Source organism: Myotis myotis, unplaced genomic scaffold, assembly GCF_014108235.1.
Source record: "Myotis myotis isolate mMyoMyo1 unplaced genomic scaffold, mMyoMyo1.p scaffold_m19_p_3, whole genome shotgun sequence".
NCBI lineage: Eukaryota > Metazoa > Chordata > Mammalia > Chiroptera > Vespertilionidae > Myotis > Myotis myotis.
The window spans coordinates 41520627-41547367 of NW_023416335.1; the positions used below are offsets into that span (position 1 = coordinate 41520627).

The 26741-nt window shown below is 40.8% G+C and overlaps 1 protein-coding gene across 4 annotated transcripts in view; it reads left to right on the forward strand.

The window, feature by feature from the left end:
• ABCC4 (ATP binding cassette subfamily C member 4) overlaps positions 1-26332 on the forward strand; it is a 226675-nt gene extending 200343 nt beyond the window's left edge. For all 4 annotated transcript variants that reach the window (XM_036297851.1, XM_036297853.1, XM_036297852.1 and 1 more), the window contains 5 exons: positions 312-401; positions 5157-5329; positions 5761-5866; positions 15515-15649; positions 25131-26332. In XM_036297851.1, coding sequence (XP_036153744.1) covers positions 312-401; positions 5157-5329; positions 5761-5866; positions 15515-15649; positions 25131-25238 — 612 coding nt within the window. In that variant the 3' untranslated portion in view covers positions 25239-26332. The remainder of the gene's footprint in view (positions 1-311; positions 402-5156; positions 5330-5760; positions 5867-15514; positions 15650-25130) is intronic.
• The last annotated feature ends 409 nt before the right edge of the window (positions 26333-26741 follow it).

The window sequence follows — 26741 nt, forward strand, 5'->3', positions numbered from 1 at the left end:
CTGTTTGAACAGATATCATTATCAGAAAGGCATTTTTAAAAAGCAAACCTTCCTTTTTCAGTTTCTTCTTAAGATGACATACTTCGCTAGTTTCTTTTGTTAGTGTTCAATGGTCCAGGAGATATTTTGGACTGCACGCTGTACAATGGAAAATTAATATAGAGATTATTCTGTAATCAAATATTTGCAACCGTATAACTCATGATTATAATGAATTTTGGGTTTTTGAATTTTAATTCTGTTCTGAAAGTTGGTATTGGAATACATGGAAAAGGGTACAGTAATAACATTCACTTTTTTGTGGTACTTAGGAGCCTGTTTTATTCACTGGAACAATGAGGAAAAATCTGGATCCCTTTAATGAGCATACAGATGAGGAACTGTGGAATGCCTTAAAAGAGGTAATTTGTAACATATAATGAATTTGTTAGCATCAGTATATGCTCATTTATAACATTCCAGGTAATTAAGAGAGAACTTTTTGGTTTAAGTCACTTTGTTCACCACCTAGGATAACATTGATGACATAGATACACATAAAATGCGTATATTGATGATGTTAAAAACCAAAAATATAGTGCCTCGTTTTAACTTTTTTCATTTTAACTTTTTTCCTAGAATCCAAAGGCATGGGAAATTGGTGATGCTGGGTGGCATTTAATAAAACCCAATGCAAGATTATTGAAACAGTGAAAAATAATTTGCTCCTATTTTCACAGGCCTTGTTGTGTTGTATTTTTAAATACTAATTATTTTGTGTATTCGCCCTAGTTCTATAAATTGATTCAAACTACAGGATGGCAGAAACCATATCTAGACTTCCAAACCATAGATAGACTTCTCATTCCTCATAGAACCTAGCTCAGTCTTTTGCTTTTAAAAAGTAAGCACTTAATAAACATTTTCTGAATGTTTATTAACATTCTCTTTATTTCAGAGAACTGTGGCTTGTTTCTTAAAAAACAAAACAAAACAAAAACCAACACACACACACACACACACACACACACACACACAAACTAATAGCCCTGTCTGGTGTTACTCAGTGGTTAGAGCATTGGCCTGTGCACTGAAGGGTCACAGGTTCAATTCCCAGCCCTCGTCAGGGCACATGCCGGGGAGGCAACCAATCGCTTTTCTTTCTCAAATCAATGTTTCTCTCTCTGTCTCTCTCTCTCCCTCTCCCCCTCCCTTTCACTCTCTCTAAAAAATCAATGGGAAAAATATCCTCTGGTGAGAATTAACAAAAAATTAAATAAATGAATAAAAAATATATTACAAAACAAAACACACAAGACCCATTGATCAATTGCTCACAAAGTTGTTATTTTGAATCTGCGTTTGCCATTTCATGTGTCCCTTCCAGGGATAGCCCTGAAATCTTTCCTTTATAGATGAGCTTTGACTTTGAGCAAGCAGAGTTGGATGCCCGACAATTTCCTGCCAGTAATTCTGGTTTCTGAAGGCATGTTGGTACTGAGTCTTCACACCCCACCCTGCTTTCCAGCAACTTTGGGGATCTCACTTTCCTAAATTGGGCTGACCACTGACTGCTCCTTCTACTTGAGAAGCAGTGGACCTCTGGTTTCATTTAAGTTGGCGAGTCTTTCTACTGTGAAAATCTAGAAGAGAAGAGGTGGGGAGAATAGTTAACCATCAAATAGAAAGATGGCAGAATGATCCCTGTTCTTGAATTCACAGGGCACAGTTAGTGGTGAATTTGTGACACACATTTAAGAAACAGGAATTATTGGTAAATGATTTTTCTGTATATTTCAGAGCTTGAGATCTGTCTTCACAGTTTCTCAGATAGTAATATTACCCTAGAAACACAGTCTTCCCTAGACAGTGAAGAAATGTTAATTGGGAGACAAATCCTTTCAAAAACTATCTTAGAACTTGGCAGTAACTTATTTCATCTGTAGGATCCAAAATTAAAGTAAAAATTAGTAGCCTCTCAGAAGTCTAGAAATGATGAGATGGTAAGAAGTGGTAGATAATACTAAGACCTGCCTTTATTTAAGCCACATTTGGAACTTCTGTGTAAAAATGAACATGAATTTATTTCACAAAATGAAGTCAATGGTTTCTGTGTGTTGCTCCTGGAATTGCCCTTGTTGCCTCTTAGTGTGAGCAATCACCCCCACCATTGCGATTCTTGAGGATTTATTTCTATATGACTTTTGTATGCTTTTCAGCAAAAGAGTTTGTATCCAAATTTTTAAAAAATTTACCAATCTTTCACTGAAAAACATAGAAAGCAATGAGGTCAAATTTTAGGAGAACTATAAACCCTGATTAGCTGGTTTATAAATGATGCCATACTAGAAATGGGAACCCAAACTCACATGGTTGGCTTAAGAATCAATAAGAGGATACTATGGTTTTCCTCTTTATGAAATTCAGATAAAAGGAAAAGATGCTGCTTTTTAAAAAAAAAAAATAAATAATGTCCTCTTCGTTTGTCTTCCTCCTTCATCCTTGGTGGAGATGGACATTCAGAAGGGAGCTAGTTTTATAGATGTTGCCCGTCTCACCTTGGTTGTTGTTGTTTTTTAAATTATGCTGAAAATACATTTTTGATATATGCCCTGAAAAATAGCCAAGTGCAAGCTCAAGCAAGTTCATTAGAAATTAGTGCTGATTTTGGCACCTAAAACGAAATGGCAGCTCTATAAATATAACATAAGTAATGGTTAAAGATTAAGCAGTTCATCAATGAGAAGTCAAAACAATACAAATTTGTATTATATATACCCAATCTCAGTCCTGATAAATGCAAAGACGAAAAATGTAGCAGACCATGGTGAGAGGCCAGCTAACCACATTATTAATAACAGGTAATATCTATTGGTCTCTTGCTTTGTATCAAGCACTGTTGTAAACTTAACACATACTAATTTTATACTCTAACAATGTTAGGTGGTTGACACCTTTATTGTTAATATTATAGTATTTATAGGTTAGGAAGCTACGATAGAGAAAGTCCAGGAACTTGCCCAATTGGCAGAGCCAGGTGAGACTCATGTCCAGGCTGTCTGGCCTTAAGGTCCCTATGTTTTAAAATTTTCATATCACAGGGAAGTTGAAGGAATAGGCTGATGAACAAACCTATGCCCTTCACCCAAAGTCACTAGTTGTTAATATTTTGCCAGTTTTTGCTTTCTCTCTTCTACAATTTCTATTTTGCTAAATCGTTTGAAAGTAAGTTGCAGAAATGTTCATTAAATGCTGCAATTCACCCTTATATACATAAATGTATACCTTATAGGGACAAGGACATTTCTTCTACATTTACACTCATTACCCTGGTACCTAGTTTTCAAATCCAGCAATTGCAACTCCTAGCTACTACGAAATACTGCCTCAGTTCTCTTCTTTTCCGTTCTGAGGTTTAATTATAACATGGATGTGTGATAACACTAACAGAGAGCCTTGGCATTCAAGTCATTCTCCTAACCAACCCTGATTAGTAAATGAAGACTGAGTCTCAGAAAACAGTGTTTTCTGGAACCCATGTCTGTTGTTCTTCGTCTCACAACCTTTACTCCTCATCAGGCAGATATGGACGACCTGAAAGATGCTAAAAAAAACCGGACTAGTGATGAGATGTCATCTGAGTTGAGCAAAAATGTGAGATTATTTCTTCAAAGCCAGGATATTGATCGTAAGATAGACCAGTTTGCACACACAGGTGCTACCAAAGTCAGCTCAGCACGAAAAGCCTTGCCACCGTTATACCTTTGATCAGTTCTGTCACCTGGGGTGTAGGCTTATGAATATGTGTCGTAAAGAGAATACTCAGTAAGTACTCTTCCTTGTAATGGAGGGCAATTGGCTGAGTTGACATCTTCATTTTAAAATGTTCAGCACAAGTAATCTCAGTACAAGTAAATGCACCACAGTTCAAATCTTACACCTTACACTCTGTATATCTTTCATGTGAATGTTGAATACCAGCACCATCTTTAATCCTCACTCACAATGACCATATTTAACCCTAACTGAGAATTTGTTTGTTGGGCTTGGACCTCCCTCATGAACGCAATTCAAGAACACATTCATAGAAGTGCTTCAGTGTTTAGGAAATACCATGAAAACATTACCCACTTACCCTCGGTGTGTGTTAGTTGACATGATAATTTTGTGCCCCTGTTTATTGGCTATCACTAATCAATCTGTTAATTTCTTTCTTTCTTATTTAATCCTTGTCCAAGGATATATTTTCATTGATTTGAGAAAGAGAGAGAGAGAGAGAAAAGGAGAGAAACATTGATGTGAGAAATATTGATCGGTTGCCCCCTGCATGCACACTGTGTAAGTGTGATTCAGTGATTTAGGTAAATTATAGTTATATAATCACGACAATCCAGTTTTAGAGCATTTCTCTCACCCCCATTTACAGTTAACCCTCCAGTCCCTAGGCAATTGGTGTTCCACTCTTTTTTTTGTTTTTCTTCTATAGCTTCACTTTTCCTATTGCTTTTCCAAGAGAGTGAAAGGAAAGTGGGAAGAGGGAGGAAGAGATGCAGGGAGGGAGGGAGGGAGGGAGAGGGAGAGGGAGAGGGAGAGAGAGAGAGAGAGAGAGAGAAAGAGAGAGAGAGACTGGCTGCCTCCTGCACTCACCCTGAGTGGGGATGGGGAATGAATCCGCTACCTGGGTACGTGCCCTTTACCCGAATAGAATTTGTGACCCTACAGTGGGTGGACCGATGCTCTAACCACTGTGCCACCAACCAGGGCCACTGTTCTATTCTTTGTCTCTATAAATTCCTGTAGTTTAATTTGAATTAAAAAATTAGAAGAAACATTTAAAATTTTTCTATATTTTACCATAGGAATCATTTTATTTCGCATACTTTATATGTCTTAATGACATTGACAGAACTTGAACAGACTGTGCCTACTGATGGCAACTAAGAAGAATCTTGAGTCCCATTAAAGTTTGTGCTCTTAAGTCAGAATGTTTCTGTCCTGAGTTGACGTATCCATCTTTCTTAGTGAACACTGATTGGAAATAACTGTCCCTGTCATGTGGCCATAAACGAAAGTACGGAAGAAGTCCCAAGGATTCCAAAGCTCTGATGTCTAGGAGGCTTGTGTACTTCAATAGTAGCTAGTTGAGGAAAACACCATTCTTCTTTCTACATCAACAGGTACAACTTAAAGAAGCCATCGAAGATCTTCCCGGCAAAATGGATACTGAATTAGCAGAATCTGGATCGAACTTCAGTGTTGGACAGAGACAGTTGGTGTGCCTTGCCAGAGCCATTCTCAGGAAAAATCGGATATTGATCATTGATGAGGCAACAGCAAACGTGGATCTCAGGTACAGGGCTGAGTTTCACATAACCTGGTATCCGAATTTTAAATGTGGTAAAATGAGAAACATTTAATGATGGTGGTGAGTTTTCTGAGTGCTCTCTTTGATACCTGTTGATAACCCTTGAAGAATCAATTCTGGTAAGCAGAGGAAGAAACCAAAACATGTATGCTGCTAATGTTACTATTAAGCTTCCTGAGAGAACTAAGTTCCTAAATTCAATTCCTCATAGTTTCAAGCAATTTGAAAGGAAGAATGTCTTCCTTTTTTTTTTTTATGAAGGGTTGTAAATTTGTAAATAGACTTTCTACTTAGATTTTAAAGAACAAGATCATGCTTGAAGTTTTGATTTTTAGAAACATTATATAAATATCATATTATATTTTTAAGTCTTAAGTCTGTCTTTACTGAACTAAATTCAACTTCTTTGATTCCAGAACTGATGAGTTAATACAAAAAAAAATCCGTGAGAAATTTGCCCATTGCACGGTGCTAACCATTGCACACAGGTTGAACACCATTATCGACAGTGACAAGATCATGGTAAGACTCCCACCTGTGGAATTCCAGTTTCTATTTATGTACCTGTTTTTCAATTTTTCCTTTCTTATTAAGCCTGATAGACATCTACAATAAGTTAATTTTTCCTTTCATTCTTGACAATAATCCAAATATTTTACACATTCAGATGTGCTATTCAGTAATATACCCACTACTTTCATATTTTCATACTAAAAGCTTATTTGAATTGTTATTTTTACTTAAGATGGTAAACCATGAAAATATTCCAAATTGAAGGTATGGCTTCATATTACAGAGTGCTAGAACAGTCATTTTCGCTGTGTCACAGTTGTTTCATTTTGGATTCCCTTAATCAAAAATTTAGCCTTCATTTAGACCGCCAGGTGGTTATTGGGGAAAGCTGCAGAAGTTTCAGCTGTTGGGACATTCACAGGCTGTGCTGTCAGAAGGGAGTCTGAGAAGAAGGGGCCTAGTCAGAAAACAAAGTATTTCAACAGAAAGGATTTGATACAAGAAATTTGCTACATGGAATAGGAGGGCTAGAAGAGTGAAAGGAAAAACTGGGGAAATAATTTTAGGGAGCAGCTGTCATGCCCTAGGACAGCTGTCCATACTTAGGAACTCGAAGGAGAGCCAGTGAAGAGTTGATGCTCAGACCTCCAAGGAGAGACCAGCTGGGCATATGTGAATGAGCACAACGAGGCTCCTTCTCAATGTACTAATAGAACATGGAGGCCGGAGCCAGGTCCTACTGCTGGGGGGGATGTTGGCACCAGCAGCAGAAACCAGGTAGACTGTGTGTTCTCTTTCTTCTAGTGGCAGAGCCTAATGAAGAGCCAACTGGCTAAGGAGCCTCAGAAATGTGGTTTTCAGAGACCCAGCTCCAGTACCACACATGAGGGGTAGCAAGGAGGTAGAGCTGGGGCTGAGAGTCTGTAGGTACAGCCAGCATGCCCCTTGCACAGTAGATCCGGGTACTGCACACATGGCAGGCTCCAAGCCTTGGTCTCTCGATATGTTTTCTGTCTTCCTTCCAGGTTTGATTGGCTCTTTCTTCTTTCATAATTCAGTCTTTCCCTTCCTTTTCTCTCTCCCTCTCTTCCTTCTTTTACCTCCTCTCTTTCTTTTTCCCCCTGTTACTCACTTTCAGGAGATCTTAGAATGTGTCTGTATGAAATGAAAAGGAAATCATCCTTCAACTGAAAAACCTTTGGCTGCAAATGAGCCCAAAGAATGTAAGCTATTCGTGGTCTATGGATCGATTTTCATCAATCTTGTGGGCACTGACTGTTGTCACTAAATACCAGTGTCCAGTGATGCTCTGGTTAGTAATACAGAAGTAAATAGACAAAGAAGGCCTGCATAGTGCACAAAAGGCAACAGATGAAGTTAACCAGTGATGTTTATGATCCATACAAAACAGGTTAAACGACCAGTTAAAATGATCGTTACTATCCCAACTTCCTTATGTCCAATGGTAATGGAGCTGTCCTTTTGACTTCCTCGGTGCTTTCAGGAATAGTATTTCCCACCCAACTTCATACACATGCACCGTCAGATTGCATCATCAATAGGGACATTGAGAAGATAATTGACTGTCAGCATCGACACGGTGCCTTTAGCCATGTCACTCCCCAGAGCGGGGCGTGTAGAGGAGTGAGGTCTGGCAATGTCCACACAGGAGTGGGGGATTTCCAACCCAAAGGACGTTCAGGCTTCAGGCGGCGCCGCCGGTCAGCTGGGCTAGCAGCAGGAAGCAGGCCACTCCCACAGACTTTTGTGAGTGACCCTGTGACATTCCAACATTACATGACAGAGACTTTGTTAGATTCCAAAAACATTGTTTAGCATTAAGCATCCTTCATCTTTCGTTTTGTGTTCTTGAATGGTTATCTGAAAATAACCTTTCATTTCTGCATTTTACCTGTCATTTTGTTGTTCTCATCCCTAGCATTGTATTTCTCAGACTGTCCCATAAAGCATCCTTCTTCCACAGTAAATGACTGATGCTGTGAGGTTCACTGGTTCGCTTTGTCCGTCTTTATTTAGATGCTTCTTTATTTAGATGCTTTATTTAGAGGCTTCCTCTCCGGCTCATTTGGGGATCCGTTTGAATAAAATCTTTGCTCCTAAATGTACCACATAGATTTATTTTGGGGTTTTGGTATTACAGCATGGAAGGTAGCAGCTTCCTTTTATTATCTGTTACTTAGAAATACTGTTACCTTAGAATGTATGTTAGGGAAATAGCAAGGAAGGGCAGAATTTGGCTGACTTCTCAGTTGGTCACTAAGATTTAGAAAAATCTTAACCATCACCGTTTGACCCACATTCCCAACCATTTAGTTCATGAGTATCTCCTTCACCTGTCAGCTCTGTCACCTTTATCAAAGTATGTCCATTTGTTTAATACTGTACTTGTCAGTATCTCCTAGTAGATTTCAACAACCTCAATTTTCTCTCTCCTAATCAGTGTCTATTCAAATCCTTCATGTGGTTTTACAAAGTGATGTATAGCCCAGCCCCTCCCTAGCCTTCCAGCCACGTCCATTCGCTCTCCCTCTTTCCTCTGTAGTTAAAACCACATTGATCACCTTTCAGTTCTCCAAAGGCGGCGTTTGCTCCGGCTTTTACAATTGTGTCCTCTCTCCCCACCGGATGTCGGTGGCTTAGACTGAGGTGCTGGAGGTGGAGATGGTAAAATGATTGGACTAGATAACGAATAGAGCCCACGCAGGCTGCATGATGAGCTAAATGTGGGATCTGAGGGAAGAGAGAGGAGTCAGTGCTGGTTTCTAGGCGTAAGGCTAGAGCCTCTTGGTGAATGGGCTCCAGTGATGGCGAACCTTTTGAGCTCGGCGTGTCAGCATTTTGAAAAACCCTAACTTAACTCTGGTGCCGTGTCACATAGAGAAATTTTTTTGTTATTTGCAACCATAGTAAAACAAAGATTCATATTTTTGATATTTATTTTATATATTTAAATGCCATTTAACAAAGAAAAGTCAACCAAAAAAATGAGTTCGCCTGTCACCTCTGACACACGTGTCATAGGTTTGCCATCACTGGGCTAGACTGAGGGAGAAGTTGATTTGGAGAAGGGAAGTGCAAGGACTCTCTTTAGAGCTTGTTACCTTTGCCATGGCTGATCTTTTTTTTTTTTTTTAATTGATTTCAGAGAAAAAGGGAGAGGGAGAGATTAAAACATCAGTGATGAGAGATAATCATTGATAGGCTGCCTCCTGCGCACCCCCCTACTGGGGATCAAGCCCACCCCGGGCATGTGACCTGACTGGTAACCAAACTGTGACCTCCTGGTTTATAGGTCAACACGCAACCTCTAAGCCACAGTGTCCGGGCATGGGGGCCCATCTTGTTTTCTACGGTGACTTTGCATTTCACCACGCAGCTACCCTTTCCACTCTCAACTCCAGTCACCAGGGTTTGGGGGTGGGGGGTGTGAGGTATCCTACCAGGAGATGAAAGCGTGGCCACTAGTTTGCACCTGGGTCAGAGCTGGTTTTTGCTGCTGACTCCTGTAGGGAGTGGCAGGATTAGACCTTATTCCTTAGCTTATTCCTTAGACCAATTCCTTAGAGTTGAGGAGTTGTTCTCTCTGCTCCATCCACCCCAGGAGCAATAAAGTGCTCCATCTACATGTTATCCTAGATAGAGCTTCTGATTATCATTTGGCTTTAGTTCTGCAAAGCGCCACGAATAACCTCTAACGCCTCAGTCTAGGCCAGTGGCCGGCAAACAGCGGCTCGCGAGCCACCTGCGGCTCTTTGGCCCCTTGAGTGTGACCACGAAGTTTCAATCGCACTGTACGTGCGCGCCCGCACATGGTATTTTGTGGAAGAGCCACACTCAAGGGGCTGCAGTTTGCGACCACTGCTTCTAGGCCACCGAATAAATCACAAAGCTGTGATTTTTTGAAGCAATTTGCTCTTCTTGCTTTCTTTAGAAATACCTATTTCCTTTCCAGAAAACAGGTGATTTGTCTGTTCTGTTATTTTGAAAGGTTTAAGGACATAAAGACAAGTCAATCAGCTGCCAAGCCTAATGCTTCAGAGGGCGGGTGGCCAGCCTGGGGAGTGGCTGGGGAAGTGACAGATGCTAATGAAGGGCATAACCAACAGTGTTGTCATCCTAAAGTCGTGTAATTGCAAGTGCTAAAGGTGTAATAATTATATTTTGTTGCGCTGGTGAATACTTCTGCACAAAGACAGATGGATATGGTTTTGTTTACTGTGAGTAAATCAAACAAAAGGCTTGTTGGGAAACAACTGTGACCCAATTAATAGCTTTGTTCGTGTGTTGGCTCTCCAAAGGGATTTACCCAGTTTTGGTTCATTAAGTGTCATTAATGTGTTAGGCTTAGAATTCTATTTTACAGAGATGTTCTCTCAATTTTAACTTTATTAAACATGATGTAGTTGTAATGACAGCTAATTTAATCTTCCTCATTTGCTCAGTTGCCACAAAACAGTGGAGCAAGACGGACACATTAGAAATCCTTTCTCCTAAGACTCACCACTATCTCTGCATTAAAGACGGCGCCTTCCCTGTGGTTTTAAGGATTAGCTGGTTGCTTGTGACCCGTTTTCAGCCAATAGCACAGCTCTCTCCTCCAGTCCCTGCACACTTCAGTCTTGATGACACCCCAGGATACTCCCCAGTAGTGTGAGCATGTGACAGTCTGCCACCGCTCTGACAATATTGTCGCCTGTGTTCAACATTTCACTGTCAGGAGTTAGCGAGTTATTTGGGAATGAAGTCTGGAGAACCCAAACCAGGGCTAAGAAACTCAGATTCCACCTCTTCTGTTTTTAGGCCATCTTATGGTTTTACAATCTTTATCCTTTCTTCCCAAACTCCAACCTCTCCTTAGTGGTTTTTCCCAGAGAAATCAAAACTGGATACTATTTAACATAACCACCTGGAAAAGCACAAAAGAGAACTCAAAGTTAATTGGAGTTTTATTTAAATTCTATTTTTCATCTTTATGGAACTTGTCTTTAAGCCTGCATGGTCACAGTAAGAACATTTCAGAAGAGGAAAGCTCCTTTAAAGATAGGCCAGGAGATTTCATTCACATTTTCAGAGAAAAAAAAAATAACTAATTTGAACACCGAAAGCACAATCTGGGAGAAAAACTAGTCCCCCAGGGAGAGGGAACGGGGGAGGGAGGGGGGAGGGGGCTTCCATGCACTAGCAGACACTTTGCGGGAGCAGCTGTGGAGGCCACCGTGACCTTAGTCTTCATCCTCCCCGGGTGTGAAGAATGGCTTCCCTTTCAAGACCTAAGAATGGATCTTGAGTAACACTTACCACAGAGAAAATCACAGGCACCTATTTTACCAATCAAAGGACTGAGCTTCAAGGTGGATAACTGTTCCTGTGCCCCTACATCACCTGGCAGCCACGAGCGGGCATCTGAAACTCAGAACCCCCTCCCACCCCCACTCCACCCTACTTGGCGCTAAGTGGGATCTCCCTTTATTGCTGGTCGCCTACTGAAAACTATCCCAGCATCTCTTTTCCACCCCCAGGCTTTTCCTCCACCCTGCACCGCCCCCCACCCCTCCCTGAAGCCATCCCACTATCACTGATGGCACCCTGCCAATTAAAGTGGATTAAATTATTTTGCAATGGGTCCATTTAGTTTTATATCTAGGACAGCTACTTAGAATATTTGCAGATACACAGGCCTGATAAACACATCTTCATTGAGCTTATGTAATTGATGGACTCATCCAACGTGATATGTTTTTCCTCAACCTGCTAGAGCAGTGGTTCCCAACCTTCTGGCCCTTTAAATACAGTTCCTCATGTTGTGACCCAACCATAAAATTATTTTCGTTGCTACTTCATAACTGTAATGTTGCTACTGTTATGAATCGTCATGTAAATATCTGATATGCAGGATGGTCTTAGGCGACCCCTGTGAAAGGGTCGTTCGAACCCCCAAGGGGTCACGACTCACAGGTTGAGAACCCCCGTGGTAGAGAGCCGCGAGCAGTTTGAGGCTGGCGTTCCTGGAGAGATCCTGGGGCCGAGGGGTTGCCCTCACACTGACTTGAACGTGTGGTTTATTTATAGTTTAACCTGGGTTGCAGGAAGAATGCAGACACAGTGGGTGATTTCAGGGGCCTCTTATATCTGTAAAGGATGTTAAAATAAAAATTCCAAGTTATACCTCTTTATCTGTACACAAAGGAAATTGGGAATTGTATTATGTTTGCTTGTTCTAAAAGGTCTAGAGTCGTTGATCAGACCAGTAAATGTAAAGACTGAGGGGGGAAAGGCTATTCCTGGCCTTGTTCAGCCTGCATCCCAAGGCAGCTCCCTTAGCACCTGGGTTAGTCTACACAGCACTGCCTTCCCGCCTCTCTCTTTTCCAAGATTTGATATAAATGGGTTTCAAGCCTTCATCCTCAATCCTTGTCTGTCTCTCACTTTTCCTTTCCCTCTCGCCCATGGCCATCAACCTGAGGCATGTGATCCTCCAAAGTTGTATCCCTAATCCTATAATCCCTATATCCTTCAATCCGAAGGCTGATGCTCTATCCACTGAGCCACACTGGCTAAGGCTACCTTATTCTTTTCTGTGCTTTTTTTCTGGCATCATAGACATTTGAGGCTTTTTCTCTCTCTTCTTTCAGTGTAGGCTCCCTAAAGGCAGAGGCTGCGACTTACATAGCTCCGCCCCTTCTGCAATAATCAGCTAATAACATGCACACAGTTAAGCATGCAATAGATATTTGCCGAATAAACTCAAGAACTAATGAAATTTTACTTACATTTTCCTTAAATGTGTTTTGGTCACCTGTTACTTGCTCTTTAGTAATCCTGATAGTTTAATAAAATCAGCTTTCTTTTTCTGTGAGTATATACCAGGCACACAGCAAATAATTTGAGCCCTAATTATAATAAAATTGCAGTGGAAAGTGGACAGGGGAAATGTTTATGTTTACCGGCATATTTCTTTAAGTTAAACTAAGTTAACATAAGATAGTATCCATGAGGAAAGGGATCTTAGAAAATTGAATGTTAAAATTCTCATCTCCCTTATTTTACTTCTGATAAAAATAAATATTTTGCTTTTGATAATAAACAGTGTCTTTCCCTGGGTACTCACATGGAGAAGAAAGGATGCAGGTTCAGACCTGGGTTCAAATCCCAGCTCTGCCATCTACTGATTCTGCAGCCTCAGTCCAGTTCTTTAACTGATTCAGCCTTCTGCAGACTATCTCTGGCTGCAGAGTGTGTCTGGCTCATTTTTTAATCTCCTGTTCCTAAAACAGTGCTGTGGTATTAGGTGCTCATTTAATGCTTACAGGGAGGATGGATGGGTAGAAGGAAGGGAAGGAGGAAGGAAATTTTGCGTTGTGCTTGTCTACTCTATTTTGAGAATTAACTGGTGACTAAAGCAGGTAGCATAGTGAATGCTCAACCCATATCTATTTTTATTTCCCTTTCAAATTCAAAAGGCTGCTGTTTTCATTTTGGGGTGATTTTATTGATCTTAAGGTAGCTATAACTCTTTGTTACATTGCATATATGCCAAGGCATCTCATCTCTCAGATTTTGTGAATTCATCCATTTGGGTCTATACTAATATAGTTCATTTTAAGATACTGTATTTTTTTAAATGTATATCAAAAGAGTATTAAAGAGGTGTATTTATTTTACATCTTTACAGTATTTCTTACAAAAGTTAAAATTTAACCTTAGTAAATTATCAAACTTATAACAAATTACTACAGTTCTGTCATTCCCCTGCCCCCCACCCCAAAAAAAAATTCCCCTTATGAAATATACTGCATGGCCATTAATTGCTAATACTTATAAGGCTCAAAATATTTAGACCTAAATGATCTTCCTGTCATTTATATTGTTAATCCTGTTGCTTTTTGAGAACATTAATGTTTCTGGCTCTGCCTTTTTAGATATTGATCAATTCTGAAAACTCCTCATCTCAGTGGCATTCCTGTGTTTTCAGACAATCTGCAAGAAAATGGAAAGATTTGCTATTCAGTCAGATTTGAATAGATAGGAAGTTGGACAAGGACAAGATATTAGTAGTTACCCCCATTAAAAATGATGTGAATCTTTATAGCCAGAGAACTCATTCTCCACCATTTCTGCAATGGTGATTTTTAAAAGCTTACTTGTTGCTTTTGCAGAATATCAAGTTTTTCATTACATATAAAGTAATTGGAGTCACTTATTTACTTAGCCTTTAGCGTGAGAGAGACATGTATTTTAAAATTGCGTGTGTGTTTTTCTTCATCAGGAGGAGTGGTTACGCTCTATAATGCTATGCTTAAGTAAATTATACATTCAGGGCATCTAAATTGTCATGCCAAATTATAGGACATTTTAATTATTATGTGGATGTGACAGATTCAATTATTCTTGAACTCTTTTGAGAGAGCTGCCCTTAGCAATGGTTCACAGTCGTAAACAAAAGATGAACGGGAAAATGCCCTTATAAGAGACCTAATAAATGTCTCCCATTAACTGTAATACCTAGATGTGGAAAAGCAACCTGTGTCCTGCCTACATTGTCAGCATATTCTTTTAAGATAAATTTACTCTTAAATACGGCCTAAGTGAACAACTAAAGTGCCACTTACCATCAGAGCTGTTTGCCTTGGTACCTCATTTGGGCCAATTGTTTCAGACTCTTTTTTCCCCTCTGTCTGAAGCCATTAACCAAAGCCACTAATAAGTCGAAATGCGGAGTGAAGAGCCCCTTCCTCTCCCTTTCAGTTTCCAGGGGACATATTAATGAGCGATAAGATGGCTGGAGGGCCAGCCGCTGGAGAAAGACGAAAAAAGAAGCAAGAGAAGATTATGGTGAATACAGATATTCAGATCCTCGGCAGCTCCGACAGGGCTGCCCCATGCGTTGTGTGGGCCCTGATCATTGGAATTTGGAGCTCGATTTCTTAATTGCTTCTTTAGTCTTATCCAAAGAGAAAATTGGATTTCTGGAGATTTCTTCTGTGCAGAGCAATTATGCTAAAGCTGCTTAGGTGGCAGCTCATTCAGCCAGCCTTCCCCTCTCCGAATAATAAATTGCACCCACAGCCAACCTCAGGATGCGCCTGCGTCTCCGCTCAGGGGTGCTGTCCCCTCCTACCAGGGAGCACGTTCCAGGGAGCCCCAGAAGTGTTTACTTCTTTTCCAAATGTTGCTCAGATTCTGTCAAACCAGCTCAGCAATTAATTTGCTGTCAGGTCATTTTAGATAAATTGAGTTTGATTTTCTTAAATCAAGAAACTCCCCAACTCTGAATATGTGTATAAATAGCCCTCAGAGCTCAGAGTCTCAGAGCTAAAAGCACTAACTAATGGAAACAACCCAAAATGCCCTTGGCAGAATATAAAATGCCAGGGGACTGCTGAGTGCCCTTAATCATAGCCTAAAACTCTCCTTTTCTTCCTTTCCTATAACATTATAATAATAAAAGGTCGGGTTGAGGCCTTTGTCTGCCTAGTAAAACAGGGTAATCAACCCATTTAAACACCCGCCAGGCCTACCACCCAAATAGATTCTCTCTATTCTCCCTCCCCTGCCTCTTTCCGAAACATTGTCTGAGTTATAATATGCTGCTGCAAAACATTGTGTGCTAATGGGTTTCTTTCTGCTGATTAACAGGTTTTGGATTCAGGAAGACTGAAAGAATATGATGAGCCCTATGTTTTGCTGCAAAATAAAGAGAGCCTATTTTACAAGATGGTGCAACAGCTGGGCAAGGCAGAAGCTGCTGCCCTCACCGAAACAGCAAAACAGGTGAGCGCGCCAGGCGGGGTGGTAATTAGAGTCCGTCTCAGCAGTTCACTCCGCGATCTGGCACCAAGCGGTTCTAACAAGCACTCTGTGCCCTTGTCAATTATAAGCCTCCAGAGACAAAGCTTCATGGCTGGGTCTTAACAACACGTCCCAGGTTGAAGTCAGGTCTGCTAAGCACTGGCAGACATGGTGGAGGTGGGGGGTGGGGTGAGGTATGGGAAGTGTGCATGCTCACCTGTGCAGGCATGTGTGCCTGAGAGAGAGATTTCAGATTGGGCTTTTTACACATTTGGACTCTATGGGTTCCGATTGTCATATTTTACAGCTGCAATGCATTTCATTTTAATTGGTGCTCAGCACATTGGAGATGCAAATGCTGTGTCGAGGTACATCCCAGAAACTTGAGAATTTGAGGGCGGAAATGCAGGATATTGATCACTGTGTCTAGAAAGATCTACCAGGGAAATGGTAGGCATGCTCCTGATCGTTGACATGTAAACCAACAAATTTGGGAAGAGCAGAGATACTCAGTTTCTGTGTTGAGCAGTGATGGCGATGAGTGAGGAGGATAAGGCTCTGAAACTTGGCTGCCATGCACTGTGGTGCAGGCTGTGCTAATCGGTGTGCCTGGGTAGGAGGCGGGGACCTGCAGAGGGAAAGGAAATTGCGTGGGGTCTCATAGCCAGCTGAACCATTGGCAGAGTTGGAGTGCAGCCCTAGATTTAGGGATGGCGAAGTCTGCGTTCTGAACTTTTCCCCAGTTCTTACGTTGTATGTGAACGTAAGCAAGCTTCACTTGGAATACTAGTCCTTTTTATGCCTGGAATTCACACAGTGCTGTCATTTACTACGTTGTCTCTGGTCAAAGCTTCTCCAACTCTAATCCTACCCTAACTCTGATGGATCCTTTGGGATTCCCTGTATAAACTAGTCACAAAAACAGCCAGGAATCTTACAAACCCTTTTTGTTCTTGAGATCAGGCATTTTACATGAAAGAGCTATGTCTCCACCTAAGTGTAGAAGTCTCCATTTAAAAAGGTATTAAGTAATGAGAAAAGATCATAGATAAATATAATATAATTCAACACTCATTTTACAGTGAGGAAACTAAGATTCCTTAGAATGAAGGTGGGACTATAGTCTGTTCCTTCAGTAAATGTTGCTGTTGTTTTTTAATATATTTTTTGATATCAGTGAGAAAGGGAGAGAGAGATAGAGATAGAAACATCAATGTGAGAGAGAATCATTGACCGGCTGCCTCCTGCACACCCCTCACTGGGGATCAAGCCTGCAACCCGGGCATGTGCCCTGACTGGGAATCAGACCATGATCTCCTGGTTCATAGATACTCAGCCACTGAGCCACACCAACCGGGCAGGAAATACATATCTTGATTCTTATTCCAGTTGGAGATCTTCTTGACATTATTTCTGTATACATTTGGTTTTCATGGGAGAACAAACTGATAGACTGTCAACTATTTAAATGTGCCAGCATCAAATATCAATGCATCATTCAAAACTGTTATACCAGGAGGATTAGCTAAATCAGCATGCTTTTTACTCTAACAGATTAGAATTCATTCATTTGAAAAGAGAACTCAACATCTGGGAAAAGTTTACTTCCAAGTCATGTTTTCTTGACCACATAGTTGCTTTTCTGGAAAATATTGGTGCGGACAAGCTGAATCACTCTCCAGTGGACCCTTTTAGATGATCATAAAATTGTAACTTAAGTACTTTTTAGAGACAGAATTGAAGGGTGCCTTAATTTGCTAGGGCTACCATAGGGAAGTACCACAGAATAAGGTGATTAAACAAAATTTATTTCCTCACGGTTCTGGAGGCTGGAATTCTGAGCTCAAGGGGGCACAAGATTGGTTTCTCCTAAGGCCTCGCTCCGTGGCTTGTAAGTGGTTATCTCTCTCTCTGTATCTTCACATGGTTTTCCCTGGTGTGTGTCTGTGTGCCAGTCTCCTCTTATAAGGACACCGGTCAGATTAGATTAGGGCCCACCAATATGACCTCATTAATTGACCCAATACAGTTACATTCTGAAGTATTGGAGGGTTAGGACTTCCACATGTAAATGTTGAGAGGACACAGTTCAGCTCATTCCAAAGGATGAATGTCTGCCATTCATTCTCTTTCATGATGAAGCAGACCAACACAGAGGTTTTCGAAGTTCCTTGGTTCCTAGTGTGTGACAGAGGTGTTATTTTATCTCTTCGTGTCATCACCAGATACAACCCAAAAGTTACAAAATCTTAATGTCCTAGATTCTAGGAGCCTAAGAGGCACTTGGTAGCCAAATGGGCTTATATGTCCCCCAATGTCTCTAAGCCTCAAAGTTCTTACCTGTAGTGCCCTCACCTGTCTCGCCTATAGTCCTCAGCTGCCCAGCTTCTTCACACTGTTATGACAAGGATGAGATGAGAGAGAGTTTGCTTAAGTGCTTTGAAGAATATAAAGCATATATCACAAATATAAAACAATTCTACCCATCAGTGATAGAAGATAGATCGGGTTTTTTTAACACATAGGAGATGGTGGTTTTTTTTAATGCTGTGGGTTGAACCCTCTCCTCTAAGTAATAACAAAAGAAGCATCCAAAGTTCTTCTCAGTAGCTTTATAGACTCTAAAAAGTTAAAACTTATTTGTAATAGTTAGTTATTAAACAAATAATGCATTTAATGCTACAAAATTAAAAATCTTTACTTTTCAATTAGTTTTTAAAATGTATAAAGCAAAAGTAAGTCACTGTACCGCTCCTGTCATCACAGCTCTTCGCCCAGGATGGAGCCCAGGCACCATTGACTCTTCTATTGGTATATATTACTAGAGGGGTGCATGAAATTTGTGCACGGGGGTGGGGAGGTGTTCCTCAGCCTGGCCTGTGCCCTCTCACAGTCAGGGAACCCCGCGATCGATCTCCCCAAAGAGGTAGGCTCTGCCTACCCAGTCGGGGCTCTGCGATGGATCACCCCTGCAGAGGGAGGCCCAGGCAACTTGCTGCAGCACCGCCGGCCAGGTAGCCTGGTGTGCCACCCCAGCATGACCAAGGGTGATCCCGAGTGGGGGAGTGAAAGGATTAAGGAAAGACAGACAAGAGAATGAAAGCTGGGTCTCGGTGGGACGCTGCCTCCCTGATGAGGAGACAACAACAGCACCCACAAGCCGTGTCTTTATTTTATAGCAGGTGCCAAGAGGCAAAGTAGGGGCGTGATCATGTTGTTTCTCGTGAGTTTCAACCTCACTCAAGTACATGCACCCGAACTCTATCATAAGGTGTGTTTGGACCATAGGTTCAAGCTTACAACCACCGCCGTTGGCTATTAATTGTGCTGGGAGGGCCCTGCCCTCCAGCTGGGACTTGCATGTGGCAATGAGAGGACCCTGTCCTTTCATTAGTCTGAGGCTTGAACCTGGCCAAAACACCGTAACTGCTCTCCACAGCCTGGGCCTCCCTCTTTGGAGTGATAGATCACGGGGCTCCACAATGGATCACCCCAAAGACGTAGGCCCTCCCACCTGGCCGGGGCTCCGTGATGGATCGCCCCACAGAGGGAGGTCCCACCAACCCACCACAGCCTGCCAGTCGGTGTCCTGAGCCTCCCGCTTTGGGGTGATCGTGGAGCCCCCCCATTGATCAATCAGCCAGTGGCCTGGGCCTCCCTCTGCAGGGCAATCTTGGGCGATGGCCGGGCCCCCGACCAATCACATGGCACCCGCCTTGGTTGGCCTGGTGCCAGTGGGTGTCATAGCGTGGTCATCCCATTGGCCATTCTGCTGTTTGGTCGATTTGCATATTACACTTTTATTATTATAGATATCTCAGATTATACCAATGCATAGAGTTATCTCATTCTTTTCTGTGGCTGCATAGTATTTATGCTTACTTCTTCTCTATTCCCCTTTTTTCCTTCTAATTAACTGTTTGAGTTTTATGTTTTTCCCCCTAAAGGAGCTCTCGAGTTCACTTGTTTTTGTATTTTAATTTACAGTTTATCAGCTCTGTTTTTATCTTTTTTAGTTCCTTCCTCCTTTCGGTTTATTTTATTGTTATTTACTTTTTGAATGCATTTGTTTTCATTCTTTTAAGGTAAACTGTTCTTTGAATATTGTTCTAGTTATATCTTAGAGGTTCTGTGTAGTGCTTTGTCATAGTTAAATTTTCAGATAGAGATTCTGCAATTTGGTTTTGAACTCCTGTTTGGTCCAAGAATTATTTGAGAAGGAGGTCTTTAAAATTTTCTGGTGATTGGGGTTTTATGTTTGTTTTCTTCTACTCATCAGTGTTGATTTTCATTGTCTTGTGATGAAAAATGTTATCTGTACTGTTTCTTTTCAGAATTAATGCTTTTTGTGTTCTAGTATATAAGCAATTTTTAAAAATAGTCTTTGGGCATTTAAAAAGATGAACTATTGCCTATTTAGGGTAGAGAGTTTAATAACTTTTAATTAGATCTACTTCATTAATCACATTATTTAAGTCTTCTCTATCCTTATTTATTTAGGTCCATTTGATGTCACTTGGACTTAGGTGACTTGTAACAAGTTCCAGTATAGTTCTTGTCATTTCTGTTTTGGTGATTTTGGTGCTATGGTGTTTAGTCCACAGATCTTCATGTCTTGTGTTTTCACTATGAATTCTATCTCTAATTTAAGTGTTTTTCTTTTACTCATTTAATGTTCTTGGTCCTGAATCCATGCTGGCTTAAAACTAAAATGGAATCCCCTGTTTTCACTGTTTGTCATTTGCCAGGTATGTCTTTGATTGTCTTTCAATATCAAACTAGGTGTATCTTCTGTTACTGGCATGTAGTTAGGCTTAGCTCTGAGAGTTAATCTAACCCTTTTTTAAAAAGATGAGTTTAGCCCATTTACATTTATTGAGATTATAGTTCTGTCCTGTCTTAGTTCTGTCATGTTATACTTTCAGTTTTTAATGTTCTGGGTTTTGTTTTTAGCTTTTTAATTTGTAGCCTGAAATTTTTTTTCTTCTCATTGTATTATGTATGTTCTTTTCATTTCTTTTAGGAATTATTTTAAAAGGTCCTGCCCTGGCCAGGGTAGAGAGATAGCTCAGTTGGTTGTAGTGTTGTCCTATACACCAAAACTGTTGTGGGGTTTGATTCCCGGTCAGGGGACATACATAGGTTGCAGGTTCAATTCCTGGTTAGGGCCCTTACCGGAGGTAGCCAATTGATATTTCTCTCTCACACTGATGTTTTTCTCTCTTTATAAAAATCAATGAGCATATCCTTAGATGAGAATTAAAAAAAAAAAAAGGTCCTGCTACTGACCTTTGAATTAAATGACTTTTTCCTAGACATATATATATATATTTATGGATAATGTGGCCATGTATTATTTCAGGCTAAAGAGAATTCTCTCTGCTTAACATGGAAGCTCCTTTGATTCAGAAAAAGAATGTGTGTGTATGCCCTTATGCAAGAGAAAAATTGAGAAAGTATATTCATTTAGCCTGCATCCTCTCTAGGTGCAGAGATGGGCAGTTACAATGCTACTTGCATTTTTTAAAATTAATTAACTTATTTATTTATCTATTTATTTTTAATATATTTTTATTGATTTCAGAGAGAGGAAGGGAGAGGGAGAGTGAGATAGAAATATCAATGATGAGAGATAATCGTTGATCAGCTGCCTCCTGCACACCCCATACTGGGGATCGAACCTGCAACTCAGGCACATGCCCTGACCAGGAATCAAACAGTAACCTCTTGGTTGATAGGTTGTTGCTCAACCACAGAGCCACGCTGGCCAGGTACTACTTGGGTTTTAGAACCTCACTTCTCCTTGGACCTAACCAGTATGTCTGCTTCAGGGAAAGATGGTGATTCTATATGGTTCCTTGTTGACACATCTTAGAGTTTGCCAGTGGGTTATAGAACTGTGCTCTTCCATGATTGCTAAGATCTGTTCCCATAGGGACCCTCTCTCTGTCTTGTCACAGCCCCATCAGATTCAGTTGCATATGGCAGTTCTTCCAAGTATTTTGCCATTTGGGATTTCAGGTGACTCCTGATTTCATCAAAGATGGGATTTTTCTTTAATTTCATAATACCCTTGCTGTTTAGGGTGATTTCTAAGAGGAAAGGGGGAAAGAAAATCCATTTCCATTATCTTAAAAGCAGACGTCCTCTCTAACTCTCTTTAACTTTGACAACACACATGCCAATATGTACACCAAAGTTAGACCTGCCTTAAAGATTAGTTTGAGAGTTACTGGCTTTGAACTTGGGCCATACAGTTCAGGGAGAATGAACTGACAGAGTCTTAAACCAGAATTCAACATAATGAATAATGGCTTATGAGTATAATGTAAAAAAAATGCTCTTCATTATCTATGCAAGAGAACTCCCCCCTCTCTTTTTAATCCTCACTCAAGGGCTTGTCTATTGACCTTAGAGAGAGAGTAAGGGAGAGAGAAAAAGGGAAAGAAACAGCAGTAGGTTGCCTCCCTTACGTGACCCAACCAGTGATCAAACCCACAACCTTTTCGGTGTATGGGACAATGCTCCAACCAAGCCAGCCATCATCTGCGGTCATGCAGGGGACCTTTTATTGCCGTTGCATTTTGTAAGACCTAATTCCATGATGGTGGCTTTATTGACAATTTAGAGTTTAACATTCAATATAGTTTCAACCTATATTAATGAAATTATAATGAACTAAACCCAAGAGAAGGAAGGGGGAGCAACAAGAAACCAACACTCATTGTCTTCTTTAACCTTCACACATTGTTCTGAGTTGGCATTATCCCTTTTTGACAAAGGGCGAAATTAAGGCCGAAGAGCCTAAGTAACTGTTCAAAGTCACTAGTTAGTACTACAATTTCTGTAATCTTTAAGCTACCTTTCTGCCTCCCCGGCTACCACATTCACTGCATTAACGGCATCTCCACTATGACTCTGGGGTTCTGTAAAGATAATATCAAGAGATCCACAAAAGGGCCTCGCAGATGTTTTGTTTCTTCATTCGATCTGGGTGATGCTGCTGCTGTCCATGGACTAAGGGGCCACTTCTCTGAGCAACATCATAACCGCACCCAACACTTAACTCAGGGTGTTTTCAGCCTACAGTTTGTAGCCATTAATTAGTTCCTGTGAGGTAAGTCATTGTCTCATTTCACAGATGAGGCAGCCAGTATGGGTAGAGGTTCAGTGATTTTTCCCAGATCAGCAGTGAGTTCCAGAATAGAAAACTGAGATTGTCCTCTCCAAAGGCTTAGCCTATACACAAGCACCCTGCTAACAAGTGTGCGGTCATCTCAGCTACCTTCATAACCCGCACTGTGAAAAAGATGCCTTCTCACACCTCTGCTGTTAGGCAGAGTGTATGATGAAACTTGGCAACATATGAGAAAAAGGTAGGTCAAATCAAGGATTTTATACACAGGAAGCATGTTTTCAGTATTCAATTTCAAGTATTTCAGACCATGAAGCTAAGACCATTTTAGTGAAAAGTTGCTAATAATAACATAGAGAGACATTGATTTATTGTTCCACTTATTTATGCATTCATTGGTTGATTCTTGTATGTGCCCTGCCCAGGGATCAAACTGTAACCTTGGTGTATCGGGATGATGCTCTAACCAATTGAGTTACCCAGCCAGGGCAATAATAACATATTCTTTATTTAAAAAGTTACATTAAGACGGTTATAGAGAAAGTAACTGGCTTATTTGTGAAGGACTATCAAGCAGTAGAAAACAAAATCAATTTCCATTTGTTCTCTTGGCTGTTTTTAATTTCACCAAGAAATAGGTTTTTTGGAGTACATACTATATAATAAAAGGCTAATAAGCAAATCGACCAAACAGCAGAACGACCAGTTGCTATGACATGCACTGACCACCAGGGGCAGACACTCAACACAGGAGCTGCCCCCTGGTGGTCAGTGCGCTCCCACAGGGGGAGTGCTGCTCAGCCAGAAGCCGGGCTCATGGTGCAGTGGCGTTGGTGGAAGCCTCTCGCGCCTCTGAGGCAAATGGACTTCCCCCGAGGGCTCCTGGACTGCGAGAGGGTGCAGGCCAGGCTGAGGGACCCCTCTGAGTGCACGATTTTTGTGCACCGGGCCTCTAGTAAAATATAATCACACAAAATATGGCTATCTTTAAAAAATGGAGGAGGGAGGTAGTATAAATTAGCTCCCAAAACAGGTCTTATTTTTAAATACTTACATTGTAATCAAAATAGCCTCAGATTTCACCCAGTGGGATCCAAGCATTATTGAAGGATTTATTATTTCTCTCCTAAGTGAAAATATATAGTTATTTCAGATGCAGTCCTGTTTTTGAGATAGGAAGTATGTACGCAGCAAGAGAAAAAGTACACTTTAATATAAAGGTGGCTCTCTCAGCACTTTTCATTTCTGTATGTGAAGTTCATTGTCTCCTATGATAACTTTGTTGACAGCAACCACAAATATCTTAGGAGCCAGGTCTTATAAAATAGATCCGGGATCGTATGACTAAGAGACCCAGCTCATGACACGTGTTAGCCTCAGATAGATGGCACATTTTCTGTTTTAAAGACTCAGACAAAACTTTCCACAGTCGTCTTATGGGGGAAAAAATTACATTTGAAGTCCTTTTTCACCCAAACACATTTTGAGATAAGAGCTCACAAGCCTTGACATTATTTCATTTTGTTATGCGCATCTGTCAAGGCACTGAGATACGATACAGCTGCTAAAAACTGATGATTGTGGAACAGAGAGCCCTGACAGCATTTCATTTCCTTTATGTTCTGATTATACATTTATCAGAAAACCTGTATCTCTCCTAGTTCAGCTAGAAATTGGTAGAATTCAAGAAGTCAAAGGCTTGGCAAAGAACCGTCCTATTATTTGGTATCATCTTACATTTGAGAGAAGTTGCCTGGTTGAGTCATTGTTAAAGCTTTTGCTTCTCTTTTCATTATCGTGCCCCACTATCCATAGATCACATTTCTATGGCCCCTATAACTACCTTGCCGCAAAAATTAAATGCTGGGATATTTCATACATATACGCCAGCGTTTCAATAGTTGTCAATCAGGGTTTATAAAATACAGGGATTACAACCTGATATTAACATCCAAATCTATTGTGCTCATTTTATGTGTGAAAATGAGAAACCCTCGTACAGACGCTAGATTTCCCAGCCTCTTTGTCACCCTGTTTTTAATTTATCTCCAGGTTTTGAGTCAGTAAAATGACTTTGCTTATCAATTTAATGTAGTGATAAAACATATCTGTGGATCGGAATGATCAGAACTAAAGTGGATCTATAGGTTGTTTGGCATTTAAGCCCAGCCCTACTGAGGGTTTTAATGGGGGCTACTTTATTGAATAAAAGCATCCCTGTATTTTTTTTAACTGTGCCTCTGTGAGTGATATAATTTGCTTCACATGAAGAAGTGGACATAGAAATGCATTGCCCCATGTGCTCTCATGCCTCTTTTTTTATTACAGGTGTACTTCAAAAGGAATTATCCAGATGTTACTCAGAATGGCCATATGGTTATGAATGCTTCCAATGGACAGCCCTCAACCTTCACTATTTTTGAGACAGCACTGTGATTCTACGATGTCAAGTCTATTCTGAAGGCATTTCTCCAATAGTTTTGCACTGTCTGAACTATACTTTTTTTTACACTAGCAACAAATATTTACACATACCAGATGTTAGTTTATTTGGATTTTTTCCTCTAATTTCACTCAATGATTTCAAACTCTAATAACAAAATTACTTATTATTTTTATTTATATTTATATTATAGTATTTTTTTATCTTATCCAAATCCAGAAGTGCAGGCCACCAATAAAAGCTGTCTATCAAGTCTTGTGCCTTAAGAGACTCAGAGCCAAAGCTCATTTTGTGAAGTATGAGACAAAGTTGCTAAGAAAATTTTTTTTTTACTACCACCCAAACTACATATTACTTTGCAGTTATATCAGGGATTCTATTTACTTGAAAACTGTGTGAAGTTGCCATTTTGTCTTTAACATACCAAGGATCCGTTCTTTCACCCCCCCCACCCCCACCCCCACAGGTCTCTGGCTAAAATAGTACAGATAAAACCAATAGGAAAAGCAAAACATATACATAGTAGGGAGAGTCCGTTCCCCCACCCCTACCCCCAATAGTTTATAGTTAAAATATAGAAAGGCAATATGTAATTATGTTCTAAAAGAAAAGGAAGAAAAAATAATGTTTTCTCCAAATAGGCACCCATACAGGTGATTTGATAAGGAAGGACACAGTGGGATCATTGATCATCTTTTAAATTTGCATGCCTTTGACATGGTAACTGGTGTAGTTTTAGTCAGTGTGGTGATGGTATATTCAAAGAAGGCCAAACCGCTACTGGTAATTCCTGAATATGTAGTAGTACTCTTATTCAAGTTTCTGGTTGACTGCCCTCTAACCTTCGGTGGACTAGAAACCTTTTGGGTTAGCCTTTATTGGAATTCCTTCTAAATTGCATGCATAGGTTCTCCCGAGTTGGTGAGAAAAAAATGAAAATCATTGCAAACCTTGACTGTAATTATACAGTACTAGAGGCCCTGTGCACAGATTTGTGCACTGGTGAGGTCCCTCGGCCTGGCCTGCGCCCTCTCACAATCCAGGACCCTTCGGGGGATGTCGGAGGCCCGCTGCACAAATTCGGCCCAATCCCTGCAGGCCAGGCCGAGGGACCCCACTGGTGCATGAATCCGTGCACCCGGCCTCTAGTATGCATATAAGATCTTCGGTTAATCTCTTTCTGCCCTCCCCCCTTCTCTCTGAGATTCATCAGTCTGTTCCATGGTCCCATGCCTGTGCATTGAGCGCCTTCCCCCTGGTGGTCAGTGCACATCATAGCTACTGGTTGAACAGTCGCTTAGGCTTTTATATATATAGATAGTCTCAGGATGCATCCAAAAAGTTCACTTTTATCAACCTACCCAGGTTAGTTTACTTTTGTTTAGGTCTTTCTGATTAGTAAAGCAGCAAACTACAATACTTCCTAGGGCCTGCTGTGCTTTCTTTGAACTGTGGGTTTTTTGTTTTTCTTGATGGTGATGGTATGGTGAGTTCAA